This window comes from Aquarana catesbeiana, linkage group LG01 (genome assembly GCF_042186555.1).
Source record: "Aquarana catesbeiana isolate 2022-GZ linkage group LG01, ASM4218655v1, whole genome shotgun sequence".
Classification (NCBI taxonomy): Eukaryota; Metazoa; Chordata; class Amphibia; order Anura; family Ranidae; genus Aquarana; species Aquarana catesbeiana.
The window spans coordinates 323,368,290-323,387,235 of NC_133324.1; the positions used below are offsets into that span (position 1 = coordinate 323,368,290).

At 43.8% G+C, this 18,946-nt stretch overlaps 1 protein-coding gene across 2 annotated transcripts in view; it reads left to right on the top strand.

Annotated features, from left to right (window-relative positions):
* RASAL1 (RAS protein activator like 1) overlaps nucleotides 1-18,946 on the top strand; it is a 181,679-nt gene that overhangs the window by 126,068 nt on the left and 36,665 nt on the right. For both annotated transcript variants that reach the window (XM_073630463.1, XM_073630472.1), the window contains 6 exons: nucleotides 1,241-1,387; nucleotides 1,557-1,648; nucleotides 4,324-4,441; nucleotides 4,516-4,666; nucleotides 6,143-6,207; nucleotides 6,671-6,783. In XM_073630463.1, coding sequence (XP_073486564.1) covers nucleotides 1,241-1,387; nucleotides 1,557-1,648; nucleotides 4,324-4,441; nucleotides 4,516-4,666; nucleotides 6,143-6,207; nucleotides 6,671-6,783 — 686 coding nt within the window. The remainder of the gene's footprint in view (nucleotides 1-1,240; nucleotides 1,388-1,556; nucleotides 1,649-4,323; nucleotides 4,442-4,515; nucleotides 4,667-6,142; nucleotides 6,208-6,670; nucleotides 6,784-18,946) is intronic.

Genomic DNA, 18,946 nt, shown 5'->3' on the forward strand with positions numbered 1-18,946 from the left:
AATTGAAGGCTCGGGTGGCAATATTGGTCACTGTTTTATTTTTTTAAATGTCAGAAATGTTTATTTGTACATTTTGAGATGTGTATTATTCTCACAGATGAAAATAAACAAGATGGGAAAATTTTTGTTTTTCATTTAGTTGTATAGTAATCCTGCACACTAAGCCTCCGTTCACATTGACTGCGGCTTTGAAAACATGCGACTTCATCTGAAATCTCACGATTTCAAAGCCGCATGTAAATGCAACTTCGGGTGCAACTTGGAATACATCTATACAGCTTCATGCACAGATGTCAATGCAAGTTGCACCCAATATTGCCAAAATTAGTGCAGGAACTACTTTTTCAAATCGGTGTGGCACTGCAAAGTTGGCATTGCACCGCTTTGAAAAGTGCGATTGCCAGCAATAGGGTGCAACTTGTCATGCGACTTGACCTGTCAAATTGCATGAAAAGTCACTCCAATGTCAACGGGGGCTAATAGTTGCCGAATAATTGTGCACATGTAGAAAAACCCCACTTTTACTTTCTTAAATATTCAGGTTTGAGGTTTAGTAACAATTTTGATTGATCAAGAGCACTGTAGTTGCTGAATAATGAAATAAATCCTCAAAAGTACAACTTGTCTAATTGTGCACACAGTGTACAAGTTTGATGCACCTGAAAGCACGATGCATCTGCTCATCTACCCATACCTTAAACATGTTTGCTTGCAAAGGATTACACTTTGCACATCATTAATACTTTTTGTTCTTTCTTACATTCTTATACAGTCTTGCATAATGTGGGGCGATGTAATACTCATGGAAATGCAGGTTCAGTAGTTCACAAGAAGTCTGTATTCTCACTGATATAGAGCAGTTACTTTGTTTAGACTATTTGTTATTCATTGATCTAAATTCCAGCAGACCTAGCCTCTTGGCCCAGTCATTGAATGTCACAGAACATCAGATGTTTGGTAATCTTGTCCATTTATGAAATGTCCTGTCATTTGGCAATCAATGTCATGTGCTTGTTGCTAGGCAGATATTAGCAATGAGGAGCATTTTCATGGGATTTTCTTTACATTTTTTTTTTTTTTTTAAACTGAAAACGCACAGCTTTTATGATGGCTGCCTATGCAAGTACCAGGTTTAGCATTTACTTGTTTGTCTGTGTTTAACACCCTAAAGTGCTTGATTTACCTGTACAGCACCTGCTGTGGTTCAGTTATGCTATGCTACTAAGCACTTTGTTGCCAGGTAATTAAAAGAACACGTTTTCCTCGCTGGAATGAGGTCTTGGAATTTGATTTGCGAGGAATTGAAGAACTGGATCCTGGGGATCAAGTAATCAGTATTGAAGTTTGGGACTGGGATATGGTTGGAAAGAATGATTTTCTTGGACGTGTAAGTGTCTGTCCTTCTTATTCCCTTTTTATCTGTCCGTATTTTGTCTCTTTCCTACTGTTTCATTAGATTTATTTACCTATTGTATGAATGAACTTCCTTTCTTCTGTGATACCACATATGTTTGAAAAGTGTCTTCCATCACTCACCCTGTCAACACCCCCTCCAGGTGTGCTTTCCCTTGGAGCCCCTTCACAGAAATCCTGCGGTGACTGGCTGGTTTCGTCTCCTGCCTTTTGGCAACACGGATGAGGAGAATGGGTAGAATATTGCTTAAATATATTATCATACCATTACATTGTTTCCAAAAGGAGAGCAGTGGAGCAATGGGACAGTGAACCCTCTATTTTTCTCATCACTTTGACATGTCCAGACTGTGCATAGCCACTTATTTCTATAATGAAATAATTAGCACATTCAAAATAAAACATCATTTATATAAAATTTGTTCTTATCTGAAACTGACAGTAACAAAGAACATTATTATGCATCAAACAAAAAGTTAAGTGCCATGGCATACTTTTATTTTAAAGTGCTACTAAACCCACAACAGAAAAATCAGTGTGTATATGCGGTAAAGCATGCTTGTTATACTCACTGTGGAACCTAAGGGGTTAATCCTCTGCATTGTGTAAAAAGGCTGTTTGATCCTGTCTTCTCTGTTCCTCCCCTTCTTCCACAGTCCCCAAATCATCTCCTGTCCTGATAGAACAGAGGCTAGGGGACAAGCTGCACATGCTCTGTTTGGTGTGTATCGCTAGAGCGTTTTTTTTTTTTCTTGGGAGAGTGCATGTGATCAGCACAGGGCCAATCAGCACTGTCCAGACAGAGGGTCAGGGGTCCTGCAGCCTTAAAGGACAGTCAGAACAGAATGAAAACTCCTCCTACAAGCTTTAACCTGACACTAATAAAAGTCGCAAGACTTTTAACTGTGATGAAAAAAGATATTTAGCAGATTATATTTACTAAAACTATTGCATTTCCATGTTCTTTGTACCGTGGGAGACCAGATATAGTGAATGCTGGGTACTGAACAAGTCCAGATGAATGTGACTACTGTCCTCATTCTATACCGTGAAGCCAACAGTTTACGCAGCTCTTTACAACTTGAGGGTAAACCATACAAATACAATACACTTTAATACAGTAGGAGTAAGAGGGCCCTGCTCCTTAGAGCTTACAATCTAAGAGGGAAGGTCAAGCGATACAAGAGGTCATAACTGTGGCGGATTTGCTAATAGAGAAAGTAAAAGTTGTTAGGTGGGGGCCAGATAGGCTTCTCTGAAGAAATGAGTTTTCAGGGATCGTCTGAAAGTGGACGAAGTAGGAGAAAGTCGGACAGATTGGGGTAGAGCATTCCAGAGAATGGGAGAGGCTCTGGAGAAGTTCTGAAGGCGAGCATGGGATGAGGTGACAAGGGAGTTAGAGAGCAGGAGGTCTTGGGAGGAGCGAAGAGAACGATTAGGTTGGTATTTTGAGACTAGGTTAGTGATGTAGCTTGGGGCCAGGTTGTGGATGGCTTTGTAAGTTATTCTTAATATCTTGAATTTAATTTGTTGGTTGAGTGACAGCCACTTGAGGGATTGGCAGAGAGGTATAGCAGACGCTGAGCGGTTTGTGAGGTGGATGAGCCTGGCACCAGCATTTATTATGGATAAATGATATGGTATATGATATGATAAATGATACCTGGATAAATGAGAACTTTCACAGACATTGAGGAGTTTCTACACCCCCATCCAAACCAAACTCCCAGTCTCCCTTTACCTTTACCCTTAAAGTCAAGCCAATAAGCTTTAGCATAAGCCTAAAAAGTGTACCTTTTTGTTGTTCCTTTTTGAACTTAAGGCTCCACAATCTTTGTTCACATTATCCCTTACTTTATCCTGTACTGATGTTAAATTGTAATAATAATTAATAATTTTCTGTCTTTATCGTATACTGTATGAAGGCATTTGTATCTAGGATTCAGATATGCTAGTAGTATAAAATAAAGCCATTACATGCATTACCAGATAGTGTTGTGAACACCATTTCATTTCATCATTGAAAGTAATTTTAAAACTGGAAAAAAGTATATCTGAAGCTTATATGCAGCTTATTTTTTTTTTTTTAACAGAAGAATATGCAGCTTATTTATGATGTATTATCATGCGGTGATTGGATTTAGGTATGCCATAACTGTATGGCTTAGTGCATCTGATGCTGCTAGTTGGCAAACGCCAACCTTTAATGCCTCTGACAGTTTATGAACTGGGGCTGAATGTAGTTAACACCTATACAGAAATAAAATGCTGGCTCTTATCGTTAAGTACACATTTATATTCTTTGCAATTTGTTATTAATTAAAGCTCTTTCAGCCATATTAAGACAAATAGCAGTTTTCAATGCAGTGCAGCAGCCCATAATGACCATTCAAGCAGCATTCATATTTTATTGTTCTGACTATAGTTAACTGTTGAAAACTAAAATTTTGATTTGATTCCTGTTGCTGTTACCATAATTAAAGCAGAAGTAAACCCATCCATTAAAACCGTTCATTTATGACACGTGCCGCAAATATAACACTCCCATTGGTTGTGCTCTCAACCAAACTGTCAAACCATCCAATGGTTGGTGTCATAACTGATCACACGTGTAGCATCATGGCAGTTGTAGATTAAACAGAGGCAAAGATGGCAGTTTCCTCGGCTGAAAACGATAGGGGGTTTACTTACACTTTAAGTAACTTCTTGTGTTGACAATGGGATATTAATGTGCATTTTTCCATATGTGGTCATTCAGTCATGTGGCTCTGCCCAACTTATCAAAGAGAATGGTATAACACATAAAAATCAGTTGCATGTTTGTGTGTTCTGGGGTTTATAAAAAACCTCTATTTGTATGCCACTGTGCATCCTATCCGGACTTGTTTCTCATTATTATTTATTTTCTAGAGGGAAGCTTGGATCGCTGCGTGTCAAAATCGGCCTGTCTGAGGAACGTATCTTGCCCTCTGTGTATTATCAGAACCTTATTCAGCTCCTGGTAGAGTCTGTTCAATCCCCTGACCAGGTGGGATGCACAGATAGTTGTCTCACCACTGGTAGCTACTGGGTCGTATGTAACATTTCTGTGCTTTTATCTAGGGTGACTGCAGTGTGCTGGCTATATTAGAAGATATGTGTTCTGCTGAGAGCCGACAAGAAGTGGCAGTTAAGCTTGTGAAAATCTTTCTAGGACAGGGTCTGGCAGTAACCTTCCTTGACAGACTGAATATGCGAGAGGTGAATCGAACTGGTGAGGTCATCTTTGTCAAATGCTTTCTATTGTCATTATATTCATCATGTCCCTATCCCCCATTATTTTACTGCTGTGTCCACATGTATGTTGGAGCATTAAAGTGTTTAGAAGTTTTTCTATAAAAAAAAAAAAAACACACACACTTCCTCACCTCTATGCTGCAGCATCAGTGTAATGCTGCAGCTGTCCCACGTTGGTTTTAAGTCAATCACTGCTCTCTGCTTTGCTCCTTCAGTGCTCACTGTATAGTTGTAATCCTTCTAGAACCTGGAGCTATAGCCTAGTCCTCTGGATCACATGACTAGAAATGCAAGGGCACTTCTGCGGCCCACAAGATAAGTATGACATAAAAATCTTTGGCCATACATCTTTTTGAATATGAACTTCATTAAACGTGCTTCTAAATCATGGAGGACTTTATCCTTATTGAACTTTACTGAAAGTTCTGAGTAATGTAAATTGTTCCAGGTGCAAAGACATGTCTAGTCATGGAGTCCCTGAGGTGCTCGCCACCAGGTCTTTCTAAGAATCTTTTACTAAGTGAAATATGAAGGGTTTACTAGTGACCTTATGGAAATGCTAGTTCTCTGAATGCCATGTTGATCTAATCACTTCAGTGCCATTTGCTTTTTGAGTCCCTTACCTGGAGTATTCAGCAAGTGAAGCCAGAATTCCTGATTTGTATGCTTGTTCTGGGCAAGTAACTCTGGAGTCACTCAATAAAGTCACTAATTTTGCATTTCGGTCTTCATATTTCTCCTAACAAAGGTTTCTAAAAAACTTTACATGTTTTCTACATCCTAGGAAACACAGGAGTCATAACTCCACCTCTGATTTCTTAGCAGAATTGATGGAAGAATAAGAAAATAGGGTGTTAACTCCATGTTTTGTAATAATCAGAGTTAGAAGGTTGTAAACACAGTGCCATGGGACGAGCATGTTAAGTTAAAGTGGTTCTAAAGCCTAAACCTTTTTTACCTGAATGCATTCCTTGCATTCAGGTAAAAATTGTTTAGGTATCAGCACCCCCCTCTCTCCCCCCCCCCCCCCTTTTTACTTACCTGAGCCCTCATTCGATCCAGAAGCCATTGGCTCCCAGTGATGTCAATCAAAACCAGTGACCAGGGAGCACGAGTGCAAAACTTCTCTTTTTTTGGCCCCCTGCCGGTGCTCCTGCCCCCCCCCTCTCTTCCTCTCTTGGTCAAGTGCCCCCATGGGAAGCGGCTTCCCATGGGGGCACTTGACCAAGAGAGGGGGGTAAGGCAGGAGCACCGGCAGGGGGCCGAAAAGAGAAGTTTTGCAGCCACTCTGTGCAAGTCCATTGCACAAAGCAGGTAAAGATAGACATGTTTTTTACTTATTTTTAATTTTTTTTTAATTTATACTTTTACAGTCGGTTTTAGTTGTCTCTGTTTTGTCTAACATGCCAGTCTTCTTAAATGGCTCTGTTATTTTTTTCCCTCTTGTTTACAGGTGACCCAAATACTCTTTTCCGGTCAAATTCACTTGCTTCAAAATCAATGGAGCAGTATATGAAGGTAAAGTAAAATCTTGTTCCTGCAGTATTTTTTTTTTATTCTATCTACTACAACGCTTTATTTCCATCTTAAAGTGAAACTCTGGCCAGATACCATTTGCCTAGTTTTGGGTAGTGTAGGGAGGCATTACTCTTAGGCTAGTATTGCTAATCCTCCCCATTGGAGTAGATTTATTCAGTGAGAATGGATTTACTCATGTATCTGGAGCTGCTGTCCTCAAATAGAGGCTTTTCTTTTTTCCGTGATAGCTATAAAAGTTTAGATTTCCTCATTTTCCGTCTTGGTCTTCAGGGCATATATGCATTTCCCTAAAGTAGACAGACTTAAAAAAGAAATAGACAGTGGTTCTGTCTTCCCTACTCGTTTTCACATGTAGGGAAAATACACTGTGGCTGGAGTTCCACTTTAATTTTATTCTCTGCACGCCATTTAAATCACCTACAGTTTGCCATTCTTCTGCCAGATAGTGGGTATGCCATACCTTCATGAAGTACTTCGACCCATTGTTACCCGGATCTTTGAGGAAAAGAAATATGTTGAACTGGATCCCTGCAAGATTGATCTAAACCGTAGTAGGTAAGAAGCCAAAACAGGCTACAGAGCATATACCCATGAGATTTTACAGAGCATATACCCTTGAGATTCTCTGAGGTTTACAATTGCTTTAAGTCAGACATTCATTACTCTGTTCTCAGCATGAATCACTTCTGCCAAGTTTTCCTGATACTAAAGGGCCATACACATGGGCTGAATATCAGGCGATATCGGCCGGTTCAATAGAAACCAGGCGACATTTGGCCCGTGTGTACAGCAGCTGGTTTGACAGAAGCCGGCTGAACGTCCGGCGTCTTTTGAAGGGGCATGACTGAAAAAAGTTTACCGATCGGTATCTGATCAGCGCTTTTAGCCAATGGCTGAGAGCGTTGGCCAGTGTGTTCTGGCTCTCTCCCTGTCAGAACACAATAGCTCAGTGAGGGAGATCGATGTACTGGATAGTTAGTACAGCGGCTTCTCCTGAGCTCTTCAGTTTTTTTTTTTTGTTTAGCCCGCTGGGTTGAACGAAAAAAAAAGAAAACTGCTAGTGTGTACCAAGCTTAAGAGAAAAATGTGACAGGGGAGGGAGCCCCAGCTGATTGACAGCCTCAGCTCTGCTCCAGTGAACTGTGTGTCCTTTCCCTCAAATTAGCTCTCAGAGCTCTCCTCCCTGAGCTCTGCAGAGTGTAACTTCAGCTTTCTGCCCCCTTTTTTTAATGAACTCTCAGACAAGCTTTAAAGTGTTTTCTACAGGTTCAAGGTTTTTTTTTCTTAATGAATTTTGTGCATTAAGGTAATAAACCTTCTGGGTGCATTTTTCCCCCCAGCCCCCCTTATAATTTCCTGAACCCGATCTCGATCCAGCGATGTGTATGAAAGCAGTGGCTCTCCCAGGTCTCTCTCTCTCTCCTCATTGGCTCACACAGCAGAAGGATTTTTTTCCCCCTTTTTAGAATCATTTTAAATATTCAGCACTTTGAATGGATGTAGAGGATAGAAGACAGCAGATAAACCGGTACAACTTATGTAAGAGGATTTGTTTTATCCCTGTGTACCACCTAAGGTCAGTCACTTTACAGGGTATATGTACAGGTTACAACCACTTTAATGTAAAACCTGTGCTTTGCTAGGCCGGGTTCACACTATTGGAATCTCCGCATCCAATTCGCAATAGCAGGAGATTGTGACCGGCTCTCTACGGAGCCGGTTCATATATCTCTGATGCGGCTCTGGTGCGAATTTGCACAGGAGCCCTGTGCGTCTTTTGGTCCATTTTAGGTCCAAATTCAGCCCAAAATTCGGGCTGAAATCGGACCTGAAACGGTGAACCAGGACGCACAGGACCCGTGCTGTGGGCCGCATCAGCATTAGGAGTGAACCGAGCCTAAGTGTGTTTGTCTGAGCTAATGATTAATACACTGCCCAACAAGAATTCTCTTGCCTTTGTGGCTGTGTGTGGTGAAGAGATGAGCTTGGGCGTGTTATTTGGATATATATATCTTTTGTGGCCCCCAACGAATCCCCAAGCGCCGCTTAGGACTAAGGATGAGCTTGGGCGTGTTATTTTAATATACGGTATTTATCGGCATGTAAGACGCACAGTCGTATAACACGCACCTTCACTTTAAGAGGGAAGTTTCAGGAAAAACCTTAAATTTAAATAAAGGACTGTGAAGCAAAATAAGGGTCAGTGCCCATCAATGCAGCCTAATCAGTGCCCACCTGCAGCCTCACCATTGCCATGAATGCAGCCTCACCATTGCCATGAATGCAGCCTCACCATTGCCATGAATGCAGCCTCCCCATTGCCATGAGTGCAGACTGATCCATGCCAATCTGCAGCCTCGGAGGGGATAGAGAGGGGGACGGGATGAGCGCCGACAGATTACATACAAGAGAATCTCCTGTTTACTCGGCGGCCTCTTTAATATAAAGTCCCGCCTTCTATGATAGTACAGTCGTCCAATGCCAGCCCAGGAGACAGGACTTTCTATAACAGTTGCCGCCGAGTAAACGGGAGATTCTTCTGCATGTGATCTGACGGCCCCTCCATGTCCCCTCCGAGGCAGCGCTGATAAATACGGTGTATATCTTTTGTGGCCCTGGGGGGCCACAAAGCATATATATATACCGTATTTATCGGCGTATAACATGCGCCGGCGTATAACACGCACCCCAAGTTTAGGAGAGAATTTTAAGGAAAAAAACTTTTAGGAGGGAAGTTTAAGGGAAGTCTGCAGTCTGCAGCCTTGTTAGTGTCATTGCAGCCTTTTCAGTGTCAGTGCAGCCTTGTCAGTGCAGCTTTGCCCCAATGCAGTCTTGTCAGTGCAGCCTTGCCTCAGTGCAGCCTTTTCCCCAGTGCAGCCTTTTCCCCAGTGCAGCCTTTTCCCCAGTGCAGCCTTTTCCCCAGTGCAGCCTTTTCCCCAGTGCAGCCTTTTCCCCAGTGCAGCCTTGTCCCCAGTGCAGCCTTGTCCCCAGTGTCCATGCCTACCGCCTGCCGCCGCCGCCGACATACACATGCTAGTAGTTTTAAATATGGCGCCGCGGACTTCGGAGGGACTCGGCGCCGGCGGAACTGAACGAACGCCGCCGAGATACACATAGTCGAGTGTATTCGGCTCTTTCCGGCGCCGCTCACAGTCCCGCCCAGTCCCGCCCTATGATGGACATAACACAGGTCCGATGGCGGGACTGGGCGTGACTGTGAGCGGCGCCGGAAAGAGCCGAATACACTCGACTATATGTATCTCGGCTCTGTGATTTCGGCGGCGCTCGTTCAGCACCGCCGAGTCCCTCCGAACTCCGCGGCGCCATATTTAAAACTACTCGCTATGTGAATGTCGGCGGCGATCGCCGCCGATAGCTCACAATTGGCGGGGATCGGCGTATAACACGCACCCACGACTTTCCCTTGATTTTAAGGGGAAAAAAGTGCGTGTTATACGCCGATAAATACAGTATATATCCAAATTACCAGGGGCCGTATTAAACCAGAACACGGGCCGGACTTTGGACATGCCTGCTCTAAAGCCTGGTTTCCTTGCATGGGAAAAGAACAGGCTAGTTAAAGGGACTTATATTATGCATTCTCTGCATCATACTCTTCTATTGTCTGCAAAATGTAAAAAAAATTAAGAAAATAAAACTGTAGCATATGTGAATTCAGAAACATTTATTATTAGCAATGTTAACATGACTTGACCAAAACAAGTTATCAGGAAAAAAAACAAATTCTTGGTAAAGGATTATATATAAATATATGTGTATAAATATATATATATATATATATATATACACATTAAGATTCAATGAAATTTGCCACATTTTGTCATGTTACAACCAAAAACGTAAATTTATTTTTTGGGGACTTGATTTGACAAAATGTGGAAAATTTCAAGGGGTATGAATACTTTAAGGCACTGTGTGTGTGTGTGTATGTGTGTGTGTGTGTGTGTGTGTGTGTGTGTGTGTGTGTATATATATATATATATATATACACACACACACAGTGCCTTAAAGTATTCATACCCCTTGAAATTTTCCACATTTTGTCAAATCATATATATATATATATATATATATATATATATATATATATACACACACACACACACACACACACACACACACACACACACACACACACACACACACACACACACACACACACACACACACACACACACACAGTGCCTTAAAGTATTCATACCCCTTGACATTTTCCACATTTTGTCAAATCAAGTCCCCAAAAAATACATTTATGTTTTTGGTTGTAACATGACAAAATGTGGCAAATTTCATCGAATCTTAATGTGTCCTGTTCTGGGTCCTGGGACCTGGTCACCTTGTAGATCTTTGGGTGGAATAAACCCTCAATTCCTAGGTCTGTATCTTACCTGATAGCCAGACCTCATTATTTGGCTTAGCTGTCCAGAGTTAACAGCTTACTGCCACTGCTCCTAATTACAAGAGACATACAATTCCAACTTGATTAGTCCATGCTGCCCTACCCCTGTCCATTTGAATTTCCAAGGTTATACCAGGTATTCCGAGCTAAATTGTCCCTGCCAAGGAGTGCAATATGTTAAATCCCAAACACAACATGAGTGGTCTCACTGTATCGAGTCCTTCCAGCTCACAATCCACTAACTGTTCTGAGGCAGCCTGCTTTTCCCCCTCAAGGGCCTAACTGTGACAGCCTGGAACATTGTTTCCCTGCTTGAGTCCCTACATTCTCATGAGTCTTCCTTAGCTTCACCGGGTGTGGCCCTCTCCTCAGCCTTATCCTAGGAGGATTTCACTGCAATTATGCAGGATTTCATGAGCTAAATTGCAACTTTGATTGCTGACTCTAACCACAGAGGCTGTAACCATTCCTCAACAGCTTCCCTTCCAGAATCATTATCTGACCTGTCTGCAACTTTAGTTGCCTCTGAATCAAAGGCTCTGTCTGATGAAGAGTCCCAAAATTACAGCCCAGTATTTTAGAAGTCTCTTATCAAGAAGGGGGCTATTCCCATTGATCCAACAGTATCCTGTCTAGATAGTGCTGACCATTACAGTATGTAGAGGATGCGCAAGTCATTAAGGATCCTTGAGACAAAACCTTATGGTAGCCTGCCATGGCTGTAAGATTAATGAAAAAACATCCAAAAGGCGCAGAGACTTTAGTATTTATATAAAGTAGTTATAAAAAAAAAACAATTGGAGAACTCACTGGCTTAGGTTAGGCTGCCCGCAACAGACAGGTCTACCATTTAGTAGATAACCAGCAGGTTACTAGAAAAATAATATATACTGGTTGAAGGAGTGCTTGACCAAATAATAGGAGTCTAAATTGATTAGTTTGCACTAAACAGCCAACAAAATGTTTTAAAATGTACTGTTTGTAAAGTGCTTAGCGCTCATGCTGGCTGCCCTACACTACTGCATAGCCAGGTTAGCAGGTGCTGCCCCACTTTAGTTCCTGATTGTGTCTCCTATTGGTGAACAGGTGGAGAACAATTTGATTAAAATGTTGGTCTATGGGGCAGGCATGCAAAAATTAAATTTCTGTTCAAGCACTTTGAGGGTTATTGTCTCTTTGGAGCTGCACTGAAAACACTCCTCAATGATCTCAGGGAGCATAAGAGTACAAGGATGTCACTGAGGGTAAGGGTACCTGTCTACCCCAGCAGAAGAATCCTAGGCCTCAAGCTAGGTAGATTAAAGAAACAAGCAATGTATAACAAATGTCAAACTAAAAAAAAAAGGAAGATGCCATAAATGAAATAAGTCCATTACCAGTTCATAAAGTAAATAAATCCAGATGAAGTATATCTTCCACCAAAAAAGTAAAACATAACACAGTGATATCCAAATCTTGCAAGTTGCAAGCTGTGCAACCCAACACTCAGAGGTGTTTAAGCTTACCAAACGCTTAACTTCAAAAGCAGAGGTAAACAGCGCAAGAAATATCCCGGGGCTAAATGGATTTCTTCCTGCTCCAATTACACCACAGCTGAAGCCAAGGCAGCACTCTCACTGTGATCCCTTGGTTGCCTCCTTGTCTCACTGGTAGGGATGAGCTTCGAGTTCGAGTCGAACTCATGTTCTACTCGAACATTGGCTGTTCGCAAGTTCGCCGAACAGCGAACAATTTGGGGTGTTCGCGGCAAATTCGAATGCCGCGGAACACCCTTTAAAAGTCTATGGGAGAAATCAAAAGTGCTAATTTTAAAGGCTTATATGCAAGTTATTGTCATAAAAAGTGTTTGGGGACCCGGGTCCTGCCCCAGGGGACATGGATCAATGCAAAAAAAAGTTTTAAAAACGGACGTTTTTTCAGGAACAGTGATTTTATTAATGCTTAAAGTCAAACAATAAAAGTGTAATATCCCTTTAAATTTCGTACCTGGGGGGTGTCTATAGTATGCCTGTAAAGGGGCGCATGTTTCCTGTGTTTAGAACAGTCTGACAGCAAAATGACATTTGGAAGGAAAAAACTCATTTAAAACTACCCGCGGCTATTGCATTGCCGACAATACACATAGAAGTTCATTGATAAAAACGGCATGGGAATTCCCCACAGGGCAACCCCGAACCAAAATAAAAAAAAAAAAAATGATGTGGGGGTCCCCCTAAATTCCATACAAGGCCCTTCAGGTCTGGTATGGATATTAAGGGGAACCCCAGCCAAAATTAAAAAAAAAAATTGACGTGGGGTTCCCCCTAAATTCCATACCAGACCCTTCAGGTCTGGTATGGATTTTAAGGGGAACCCCGCGCCAAAAAAAAAAAAAAAAACGGCGTGGGGTCCCCCCAAAAATCCATACCAGACCCTTATCCAAGCACGCAACCTGGCAGGCCGCAGGAAAAGAGGGGGGGACGAGAGTGCGGCCCCCCCCCCTCCTGAACCGTACCAGGCCACATGCCCTCAACATTGGGAGGGTGCTTTGGGGTAGCCCCCCAAAACACCTTGTCCCCATGTTGATGAAGACAAGGGCCTCATCCCCACAACCCTGGCCGGTGGTTGTGGGGGTCTGCGGGCGGGGGGCTTATCGGAATCTGGAAGCCCCCTTTAACAAGGGGACCCCCAGATCCCGGCCCCCCCCCTGTGTGAAATGGTAAGGGGGTACTTACCCCTACCATTTCACTAAAAAACTGTCAAAAATGTTAAAAATGACAAGAGACAGTTTTTGACAATTCCTTTATTTAAATGCTTCTTCTTTCTTCCTTCATCTTCTTCTGGTTCTTCTGGCTCTTCTGGTTCTTCCTCCGGCGTTCTCGTCCAGCATCTTCTCCGCGGCGTCTTCTATCTTCTTCTCCTCGGGCCGCTCCGCACCCATGGCATGAGGGGGGAGGCTCCCGCTCTTCTCTTCATCTTCTTCTCTTCTTCATCTTCTTCTTCTTCTTCTCTTCTTCCTTCTTCTGTTCTTCATGTCTTCTCCGGGCCGCTCCGCAGCCATGCTGTGGCATGGTGGAGGGAGGCTCCCGCTGTGTGACGGCGTCTCTTCGTCTGACGGTTCTTAAATAACGGGGGGCGGGGCCATCCGGTGACCCCGCCCCCCTCTGACGCACGGTGACTTGAGGGACTTCCCTGTGACGTCACGGGGAATGCTACAGGGAAGTCCCGTCATGTCACCGTGCGTCAGAGGGGGGCGGGGTCACCGGGTGGCCCCGCCCCCCGTTATTTAAGAACCGTCAGACGAAGAGACGCCGTCACACAGCGGGAGCCTCCCTCCATGCCACAGCATGGCTGCGGAGCGGCCCGGAGAAGACATGAAGAAGAGAAGAAGGAAGAAGAGAAGAAGAAGAAGAAGATGAAGAAGAAGATGAAGAAGAGAAGAAGATGAAGAGAAGAGCGGGAGCCTCCCCCCTCATGCCATGGGTGCGGAGCGGCCCGAGGAGAAGAAGATAGAAGACGCCGCGGAGAAGATGCTGGACGAGAACGCCAGAGGAAGAACCAGAAGAGCCAGAAGAACCAGAAGAAGAAGAAGATGAAGGAAGAAAGAAGAAGCATTTAAATAAAGGAATTGTCAAAAACTGTCTCTTGTCATTTTTAACATTTTTGACAGTTTTTTAGTGAAATGGTAGGGGTAAGTACCCCCTTACCATTTCACACAGGGGGGGGGCCGGGATCTGGGGGTCCCCTTGTTAAAGGGGGCTTCCAGATTCCGATAAGCCCCCCGCCCGCAGACCCCCACAACCACCGGCCAGGGTTGTGGGGATGAGGCCCTTGTCTTCATCAACATGGGGACAAGGTGTTTTGGGGGGCTACCCCAAAGCACCCTCCCAATGTTGAGGGCATGTGGCCTGGTACGGTTCAGGAGGGGGGGGGGCCGCACTCTCGTCCCCCCCTCTTTTCCTGCGGCCTGCCAGGTTGCGTGCTCGGATAAGGGTCTGGTATGGATTTTTAGGGGGACCCCACGCCGTTTTTTTTTTTTTTTTTTGGCGCGGGGTTCCCCTTAAAATCCATACCAGACCTGAAGGGTCTGGTATGGAATTTAGGGGGAACCCCACGTCAATTTTTTTTTTTAAATTTTGGCTGGGGTTCCCCTTAATATCCATACCAGACCTGAAGGGCCTTGTATGGAATTTAGGGGGACTCCCACATCATTTTTTTTTTTTTAATTTTGGTTCGGGGTTGCCCTGTGGGGAATTCCCATGCCGTTTTTATCAATGAACTTCTATGTGTATTGTCGGCAATGCAATAGCCGCGGTAGTTTTAAATGTGTTTTTTCCTTCAAAATGTCACTTTGCTGTCAGACTGTTCTAAACACGGGAAACATGCGCCCCTTTACAGGCATACTATAGACACCCCCCAGGTATGAAATTTAAAGGGATATTACACTTTTATTGTTTGACTTTAAGCATTATTAAAATCACTGCTCCTGAAAAAACGGCCGTTTTTAAAACTTTTTTTTGCATTGATCCATGTCCCCTGGGGCAGGACCCAGGTCCCCAAACACTTTTATTGACAATAACTTGCATATTAGCCTTTAAAATTAGCACTTTTGATTATTCATGTTCGTGTCCCATAGACTTTAACGGCGTTCGCGTGTTCGAACGAATTTTTTTCCTGTTCGCATGTTCTGGTGCGAACCGAACAGGGGGGTGTTCGGCTCATCCCTACTCACTGGTAATACAGTATGCTGCTCAGTAGCACAGCAGATATGCAAGATAAGGAGAGGCTCTCATGGTGTAGTAGTTTAAACTTTTATTATAAAAACATCCACATAGAAAAACGTTTTTTTTTTTTTAGTTTGACATTTGTTGCACATTGCTTAGTTGGTAGTTGCTGCATTTGCCCCTGATATTTTAAGAATTCACATATAATGCTTTCTTTCTAGCGCAACCTAATCACAGCACACCTTCCCCTGAGGCCATGAAGTCTTCCCTTTTGTTACTTCCAGGCTTCAAACTGTAAGACCAAAGCCAAGCCAGGAGCCCAGGAGCCCCGCAAACCCTGCACCTCTAAGCCTGACCTTCAGACAAGTCCTCTTTGACATGAAGAATACCCCAAGTTCCATGGTGGTGGGGCATCTGTTGGCCTTTGGGGACTTCTGGAAAGACAAGCTCTCAAATGCCTGCGTGCAGGTGGTGTTTTCTAAAGGCTACAGCTAGAGTTCTGCTCTCAGCTTCCACACACTTTGTCTTCCAACTTTCCTGTGTCACTGCACAGTTTGACAGACCTCCATGCAGCCCTTGCAGGTTATTTTGATCAGGGGGTGATTGCACAATTTCTTGTGGCGAAAAGTTTTCAGCAATTTTATTAAAACCTTTTCGCAATCCTTAAACCAAAAAAAGACCTTTATCATATCTTAGATCCCTAAGGCACCCAATGTCTCCATCTGGACCCAAAATTTCCAAATTGAATCCAGTGTATCCGTCATAGCCTCCCTCCATTGTAGAGGCTTTCTGTCCTCTGCAGACTTTAAGGGTTCTTACTTGCATGTTCCTATTTTACCAGCACATCAGTGATTCTCTTCCGCACCTTGTGTGTTCACCAAGGTTCTAGCCTTTGTGCTTGTCTTGTCATCTTTCCAGGGCATCCTGATAGTGTGATAATTTCATGATCTCATGTGGAGGCAGCATTTGGCACAAGTCTTGACTGACAGTGTGACACAGTTTAAACTTTAAAAAGGTTTGGCTGAATCCTGAACCTTCAGATGTCAGTGTTGGAGCAGACTCATCGCTTGCAGTGTCTGGGCCTTATCCTAGACACCTCTCAAGCAAAACTTTTACTGCCTCAAATTCTCTGCTCCCACAATTGGACTTCTGTCCTAGAGTTAAGTGACTCTTAATTTTTGCAAGTTGTATGCCTGATGGTAGCCTCTTTCGATACAGGGGGCAGTTTGTTCAGTTTCACTTCAGACCATTACAACTTCAAATTCTGCCATCATGGGAAAAATCAGTTCAGTCTCTGGACAAACCAAGGAATAGGCTCTGTCGCTGAGGAATAGGTTGTCTGTGGTCTGTTGGCTCATGAATACAACTCTGGAGCTGGGGAAATCCTTCCGTTCAATCTATTGAAGAGTTCTGGATACGTTGTTGGTGCAAGAGACTTAGACACCAGAGGAATCTCGTCTCCTAAACAAATATCTGGTGCTCGGGGCAATTTGATTGTTCCTCCAACACATGACGTCTTGACTGGTGAGTCATCCGATCAAGATCCAGTCAGACAATACCACAGAAGTGGTGTACATTGACCATCAGGTTGGAACAAGAAGTCTTGCAACAGCATGAGAGAAGGGATTCTACCTTTTGTAGAAGTTTACATTCCAGTCTTGTCCTTTTTTAACATTCAAGGCACAGGCAGTTACATAGTTTGTTTGTTTTAAAGTGATTGTAAAGGTTCTATTTTTTTTTTAAATAACAAACATGTTTTACTTACTTGCTCTGTGCAAAGGTTTTGCACAGAGCAGCCCCGATCTTCCTCTTACGAGGTGCCCTGGCGGTGCTCCTGGCTCCTCCCGTTAATCAGGTGTCCCTGTGGGCGTGCTCCCAAGTCCCGCTGCTGCGTCCATTGACACAGACAGTGGGACTCAGCTCCACTCCTGTGTCACTGGATTTCATTAATAGCAGCGGGAGCCAATGGCTCCTGCTGCTGTCAATCTATCCAATGAGGACAGAGACAGCGACTGGAGCCACTGGGCTCATGCACATCAACGGATGGGCTCAGGTAAGAAAAAGGGGGGGCTCTGGGGGCTGCTGCAGTATAGAAGGTTTTTCACCTTAATGCATAGAATGCATTAGGGTGAAAAACCTGAAGACTTTACAATCCCTTTAAGGTTGAAAAAAGACACAGGTCCATTCAGTTCAACCTATGTAAACTGGCAGGCAGACTTCCTCAGCTGACAGCACCTGAATCTGGGTGAATGGGAACTAAACCCCGAGGTGCTCCAGAGCCTGTGTCACAGGTGGAAGATGTCAGATGTGGCCCTCCTGGCCTCCAGATTCAAACAAACTGCACAGGTTTATCACCAGGTGCAAGGATCCTCTGGTGGAAGCAATAGATACTGTGGTAGCTCCACGGGATTCGTACAATCTACACTTTCCCCTAATCTCCCTCCTTGTCTACTTTGCAGGATTGAGATGGCATGCAATTCAGTGATCTTTATAGCTCTGGACTGACCCAGGGAGATGTGGTATTCCTACTTCATCAGACTCCTGGCAGACGCTCCATAAGCACTTCCAGATCTTCAGGATTTTCTATCCCAAGGATCAGTTTATCACCCTGCTTCATGCTTGCTGGGGCTATAATGGCATGGCTGATGAAGTCCAGGTCTTAAGGGATAGAGGCCTCTCATTCCCACAATCCTGAGAACTAATAAATCCAGGGGGCGTAACTACCGCCATAGCGACCCAAGCGGGCGCTATGGGGCCCGCACCCGGGTGGGACCCGGTAGGCTGCCTGCCCTGGGGCCGCTTTGAGCTACGCTGTGGCTGCAGCATAGCTTAAAGCTGAGTCACGCTGTGTCACGGAGCTTAGTGTGAAAGTGTGAAAGGTTCGGTCACAAAAGTCCTGCCCTCCTCCTAGACCAGCTCGTGTGATAGATGCGGTGTTCTGTCTATCACACAAGCTGGTCTAGGAGGAGGGCGGGACTTTTGTCAAAGCGTGACCAAACATTTCCAACTGAGCTCCGTGACACAGCGGTGGGGGGGTGGGACTATTTGCAGGGGGAGGGCTCCATACAACATTTTGCACTGGGGCCCTGTGATTTCTAGTTACGCCCCTGAATAAATCAATTTCTAGAAAGGTATACTATCACACATGGAAGACATATTCCTCTTGGTCTGAGGAAAGACTTTTATCCCAGAAAGTAGTCTGTGGGCCATATCCTGCTATTTTACAATTGGGGAAATAACTAAATAAGTCGATGCTTTGGTGTTATTAGGCTGTTGGCAAAAGAATAGGTTGGCATACAAATTCTATGGCATATACTGAAGGTCAGTTTTTGCAGCGCCAAAGTGAAATCCATAATGAAAACAAATCATCCAAAAAATAGTAACCACCATGTAAAACAAAAGTGGTAAAATAACCAAAAAAGTGCACTTACAAAGAGAAGAAATTATCAAATCTCATGAAAAGTCTCAGTGATTAAAGTCCATAAAAAGTGCCAAAGAAAATCAGTGAGCACCATCAAATCTTGATTGCCCACAAATCCACCAGTGTATAGACACAGCATCACCCTTCAGATTGGACACTCACCAGACTCAGTTC